General features: G+C 56.7%; 1 protein-coding gene across 1 annotated transcript; it reads left to right on the top strand.

The window, feature by feature from the left end:
• Positions 1-1,325: 1,325 nt before the first annotated feature.
• On the top strand, positions 1,326-3,227 carry LOC132568990 (GS homeobox 1-like). Its single transcript, XM_060235177.1, has 2 exons — positions 1,326-1,777; positions 2,860-3,227. The coding sequence occupies exons 1-2, from the start codon at positions 1,339-1,341 to the stop codon at positions 3,225-3,227; spliced, it is 807 nt and encodes a 268-aa protein (XP_060091160.1). The 5' UTR covers positions 1,326-1,338.
• Positions 3,228-5,981: the final 2,754 nt, after the last annotated feature.

Raw genomic sequence — 5,981 nt, 5'->3', positions numbered from 1 at the left:
CACTATACGAAGAAGGCGAATAGTTGTCGGAGAGTATTATTACACTTCTCTGTAGCCTACTACTGGAACTGCTCATCATCATACAATTCTATGTCAACTGGACAGCTATGTCGCAGTCTATACTAATGCAGCTGGAATAAGAGAAGGGGCATCGTTTTGGGAAGGGAGAATAAACCGTCACTCCTGAAGAATACAAAGAAAAGGAACCAACCAGGTGCAGGGAAAGTCCGCCTGAGACCCTGGAGAGCCAAGGCCAGTTAGAGGAGACAGCCCTGAAGCCAAGGGCTTGACTCGGCGCAGGGCCGTTTAATCTGTCCACAAACAGATTTTTTTTTAAATCGTATTTTTGGCACAAGGTCCATGCTAAAGTACCAAATGAAAGCGTCTAAGGTTTATGTTACTGGGTCGTCCAGATCAACAGGTAGAAAGGATCTTCCCTGAAAGTGAGGCGAAGAGAAACGCTTTTACTTAGGCTCCTATCGGGGCGCCCTCCACCCTAACACTTGGAGCCGCGCTTAACTTGGCAGCAAACGCCAAATAAATGCGTTTGGGGATCGTGGGGCGATTCGCAATGATGACCGACTGCGCCCGAGATCGAGGTCATCCCGTGGCCAGGCTCTGCAGCGCGCTGGATTTCTCTTGGAAGGCCTGCCAATGAGTTGCCTCTGGCTTTATCAGCAGGCGCAGGCTTAGAAATCCTTTGGATGCCTCGGTTTCCACCTGTGGATTTCGACTTCCTAGCCAACAAAGGGAGACAACCAGCAGCTTCCCGAGCTAAGGTAAGGAGGCTCGTCTACAGGATGCGCCTGAAGAGCTCCTAAGCTTCCCTTGGTGAGAGGAGAAGAAGGAGAAGAAGCCGGACTGTCTGCCGGGCAAAGGGCGCTCGAGGCGCAGAGCAAGGCGGAGAAGTGGGTCGGTGCGTCGCCTTCCTTCTTTCTAAGCCGTCGCGCCGTCGGAGGAGCCAATGGAGTGGCCGCGGCGGCGAGGGGCGAGAGGGAGGGAAGGAGGGGGGTCCGGGGCCGGGCGCCCGCGAGGGAGGCGTGGGTGGGGCGGACAAGAATAGGGGGCATTGTGCGGCTCCTTTGGCGAGCTCGGGGCACAATGAGGGAGCGCGCAGCGGCGGTGCCAAGGCGCGGCACAAAAAGCCTATTGACGGCGGCTCGGGCAGCTCCCGGCGTCGCCCTCATCACATGGCCCCCGACGACGGGACTATTTAAAGCGGGCCCGGCGGCCCTTTCAGCACCACTGGCGCTGGTCAGCGCCCTGGCAGGAGCCGCAGAGCCGGGCGAGCCGAGCCGAGGCCGGGGCGAAGGCGCAAAGGCTGGACGGGGCGGAGGCATGCCGCGCTCCTTCCTGGTGGATTCGCTGGTGCTGCGCGAAGGCGGCGGCGAGAAGAAAGGAGGCTCGTCCCCGGGCAGCCCTCCGCCACCTCCGCTCTTCCCCTATGCCGTGCACCCCTCGCACCCGCTGCACGGGCTCTCGGCGACCTCCGGGGGCGCCTGCCCGGCCGCGCCGGGGGCCACGTCGGCGGCGCGCAAGGCCGGGCTGCTGTGCGTGTGCCCGCTCTGCATGGCCGCCGCCTCGCAGCTGCACCCGCCGCCGCCGCCCGCCCTGCCGCTCCTCAAGGCCTCCTTCCCGCCTTTCGGCTCCCAGTATTGCCCTTCGCCCCTGGCCGCCCGGCAGCCCGCTGGAAGCGCCGCTGCCGCCCACCCGCCCGCCCTCTACCAGAGCGCCTACCCCCTGCCCGACCCCCGGCACTTCCACTGCATCTCCGTCGGTGAGTCGACGCCGGCTTCGGGAAGGGGCCTGGGTGGGGGCGGGGAGAGGGCGCCGCACTCCAGGGAAGGGGGGACTCGAACCTGGGGGTGCGCGCTAGGGTGGGGCATATTGCCGCGGAGCACAGAAGGAAATGAGCGAAGGGACTGGGCTCAGGGAGGGTCCTTGGGCCGCTGGGATGGGCGGCGGGTCGGTCCCTCTTGCCAGACCAATTTGGGGCGTTTCCGCACAGGCTACAGATGCTGTTTCAGCCCACTTCAGCCGCAGTTTGCAAGCAAAATCCAGTTGCAAAGTGCATTGGAAGTGGAGTGAAAGTGAGCTATTTAGTGTGTGTGAAAGCCACCCCCCCCCAATGTCCTTAGGCCTGACCTAAGATCCCGAGTGAAAGAAACCGGAAAGAAGCCCCAGAATTTGCATGGCGATACCTTTGGGAGTAGATCCTATGGATCTTCAAATAACTCCAGCGCTTCCAAATAGATCTGGTGCGGACTGGCGGCTTTGCTCTGCATTCCGGGGGCTCCCATCAGACTTCGCTAGGTCTGTTTCAGACTGTGCCTTCTGAGCAGTCTGCGGCCAGTGAACCGTTTTGCAGGCGCCTCCGAAGCAGAGTGAGGAATGCAACTCTGCTTAGCGTTGCGGCGTTATAGCGCAAACCAATTGCAAGGGACGGAATCCGAAGTGTTTCGGAATAACCACCATACAAAGGCTCAGGCTGCCTGTTGGGGTGCCAGCCTATGTAGGGTTAAAACGGGGAGAGTTGACACAGGAGGGTGTGAAGCGGTGGGGATGGCACGTACAGGCCCCCTGTGAATGCGCATAGCGATACAGGGGGTATCTTTAGCGTATCTCTATAGCCGAGAAGGTCCCGACCTTGCAGTTTCCCCTCTTCTCGCTCCCGCTGTGCTTCGGGATACTCTGCTAGCTTCCAAGCGCAGCCAGGTGTAGTTCACACTACCACTGGGGTCTCTGCGGGATTCCTGGGGCTCCCTGGGGCCAGTCGGTGCTCCTTTTCCAGCTGCTGGGGAGGGGGGAGGCTGGTCTCGGAGCGGGGCTTAACGGCGCGCCTTTGTGCCTCCTTTGCAGACAGCACGTCTGGCCAGCTGCCCAGCAGCAAGCGGATGCGCACGGCCTTCACCAGCACGCAGCTCCTGGAGCTGGAGCGGGAGTTCGCCTCCAACATGTACCTGTCGCGGCTGCGGCGCATCGAGATCGCCACCTACCTGAACCTCTCCGAGAAGCAGGTGAAGATCTGGTTCCAGAACCGCCGCGTCAAGCACAAGAAGGAGGGCAAGGGCGGGCCCCACCGCGCCGGCCCCTCCGCCCCCCACGGCTGCAAGTGCGCCTCCCTCTCGGCTGCAGCCAAGTGCCCCGAAGAGGACGACGACGACCTGCCCATGTCGCCCTCTTCCTCGGGCAAAGACGAGCGGGACCACCTCGCCGTCACCCCCTAAGCCCCCTCCGCCGCGCCTCGGCCCTCTGGGCGGCCCTTGGGGACAGACGCTCCCGGCCCCGGCTGCGGACAGGCAGGCAGGGCGGCCTCTGTAAATACCGCGAAGAATCGCGCCGGGGAGGCGGAGAGGTGTGGCTCTGCTGCGGGGAAGCCAGGAGAACTGCCCGGCGCCAGGCGCATCAGGGGACGTGCGGCTCCGCGGGGCTTCTCCCGGGCAGAAGAGGACAGCCGCCCGCCCGCCCGCCCGCTGGGATTTGGGGAGGGTCCCCGCACTCTTCCTCCCTCCTGCCACGAAAGGTGGAACCTGGCAAGGGGGGGGGGATCTTCGCCGGCTCCCTCGAGGCCAGGGAACCCGCCCGCTGTGGACTGGGAGACACAAGGACAGCAGAGGGGTGGTTTTGTGCGTCCTGTCTTAAAGCAAGAAGGCGAGGGAAGCCTCGTCTCCTAGCCCGCGGCGTGTGGTTGTGCTGCTTTCCGTAATGCCAGCAGATATTTATTTATTTATTTATGTTTTAAAAAAAGGAAAGAAAGAAAGAAAGAAAACAATAAAGTTTTTTTTTCATTAAAACGTTTTCTGTGTATGTGGGGAAACACCCCAGAATTCACACCGTTTGTCTATTGTGACGGTCCTATGCATGCGTAATTCTCTCCCGGAGAAGTCAATAGGGTCCAACTGGCCATAACTTTTGACTGGATCGCGCTCAAGCCTTGGGGAAGCGGTCAATCCGCGCAATTCACTTTCTCCTCCTCCTTAGCTTAAGCTTCTCACACTGACGCCTGCGAGCCTTCAAACAGTCTGGCTCCGGACACGGAGCCCTCCCACCCAGTGTTATTGAGGTGCACAGCTCAGGTGTGTGTATGCATCCGTTCAAAATCTCATCTATCTGTATTGACAGAGACTACGATTCAGCGCGACCTGTCAGCATTGCGCGCTAGAGAGTCAGATTTACGCATTTATAGGTTGGTCTATAAGACCTACACTGGCACACAAATATTTGTAAGTAACAGGCAGCTGGTCTCTCTTTAAAAAGTCCGCAAAGAGCGTTGACTCCGCGTCAAACACAGGAGATTTATAAATAGACATTTTAATAAATGCCCATTTCTGGTTTTCCCTAATCTTTTCCTTCTTCAGATTAGCAGGCTCTATACAACAGGACTCGTACTATTTACAGTCTAGAATTGTATGCAAACAATGATCTGATCCTCAGCCCGGTATTTTCCAGCGTAGTTGAAAAAGAATCTAGTGAAGTTCAAAGCAAATGTTATTTCGCCAAACCTTAATTTTAAGCGAACGTGTTTAAGATCCTAACCTTAGAACAACAAAATAATTTCCTCTGTGAGCCTGAGGCAATCTCTGTTTGGGGGCAGGAGAGGAAAAGAGAACGCTTAAAAAAAAAAGAAGTGTGTAATAAGGGTTTTTTCCCCGCACTCCAAAATGGCAGGTTATTGTTAAATGTGTCTCTGCCTCCTTTAGTTATTTGAAACACAAACAACAATCCCAGAGGAGTTCGCCGTGTTAGTCTGTTGCTGCAAAACAGGAAAGAGTCCAGAAGCACCTTTAAGACTAACACATTTTATTGTAGCATACACTTTGGACAGCTGTGTTTCTCGAAAGCTTATGCTATAATAAAATTTGCTCGTCTTAAAGGTGCTTCTGGACTCTTTTACTATTTTTACTATTTTCAAACAACGAATAGGACTGTGTTAATGGGTACTAAATCATGTGCTGGACTCGGAGACAGGATTAAGCTGAGTCACCGCTGGTTTCCAGATGTCCCCAGGGAATTGGCCATTTATTGCTTCCCCTAAACGTTGGAAAAGTCCGGAAATAACCCGAGGATTTCCTTCCACAGACACATAGGCCAATTCCGCATGGAGGTTTGACGGGTCCCTTCTGAGGCCTTTCAGCCGGTTCTTGGAAGGCGAGTTCGATGGATTCTCCCGGGGCCCAGGAATCCCGCACTCCTCCTTCAGTGCGCACCGGGAGCTGTTGTGCGTTTTCTCCAATGCGCAAACAAGTCTCCTTTGAGCGCAGATCGCTGACTTCTGGGTCTGCTCCAGCGGGTTGGGCAGCCAATGCAGCAAGGCGCCTGCAGGGCTGATTTCGCTGCGGAGCAAACATTCCTGGACTAGGGAGAAGCAGACTGATGAAACATTTGCTTCATTGGCAAGCAAACAGACAAATGGATAAATAGATGCACATTCCGGAAAATGATAAGCGGTGTTCTTAGATCCCGGCGGCTGGAAGCAGTGGCCAAGCAGGACCGCAGCCTAGCGAAATATTGCATCCGCTTCCAACACTAGACTCAGGGATTTAGTATCCCGGGGTAGGGGGGCTGTGGACGGAACAGAACCCGGGATTTCGGATTTCAAACTAAACCGAGCCACGTACTTTAAAAGGGGCCCCGGTTGTCCTCTGGTTCGCTCCCTTCGGGAAAGCGCAGTAGGGCTTTTCAGCGCCCTAGAAGCCCTGCAGAGCTATTCCCCGTGGATCAGAATGGCGAACCGGCCGCCATTGGGGCAGCCCCCGGAATTGCGCATCTTCCACAGATTAGATTTCTGCTCCTGGGCTGTCATTTTTGAACATTTCGAAGTAGCTGAGGGGAAGGCAGAACCGCCCCCCCCAACCCCTATAAAACTCGGTCCAGGTAAAGCTTGAGATGAAAGCTTTTAGAGAAGTCCCCAAATCGGGATGGAACCTGGCGACTCTGTTGACTTGGCTGTCATTTTGGCGCGGACGGGGAAGGAGGGAAAC

This window comes from Heteronotia binoei, chromosome 3, assembly GCF_032191835.1.
Source record: "Heteronotia binoei isolate CCM8104 ecotype False Entrance Well chromosome 3, APGP_CSIRO_Hbin_v1, whole genome shotgun sequence".
Classification (NCBI taxonomy): Eukaryota; Metazoa; Chordata; class Lepidosauria; order Squamata; family Gekkonidae; genus Heteronotia; species Heteronotia binoei.
This window is presented reverse-complemented; position numbering and strand designations above follow the sequence as displayed.

Excerpts from the sequence above, each read along its gene's own strand:
- LOC132568990 (XM_060235177.1), top strand. The coding sequence starts at position 1,339 with ATGCCGCGCTCCTTCCTGGTGGATTCGCTGGTGCTGCGCGAAGGCGGC. Across the intron at positions 1,778-2,859 it reads CTTCCACTGCATCTCCGTCG|ACAGCACGTCTGGCCAGCTG; the intron begins GTGAGTCGACGC and ends CCTCCTTTGCAG.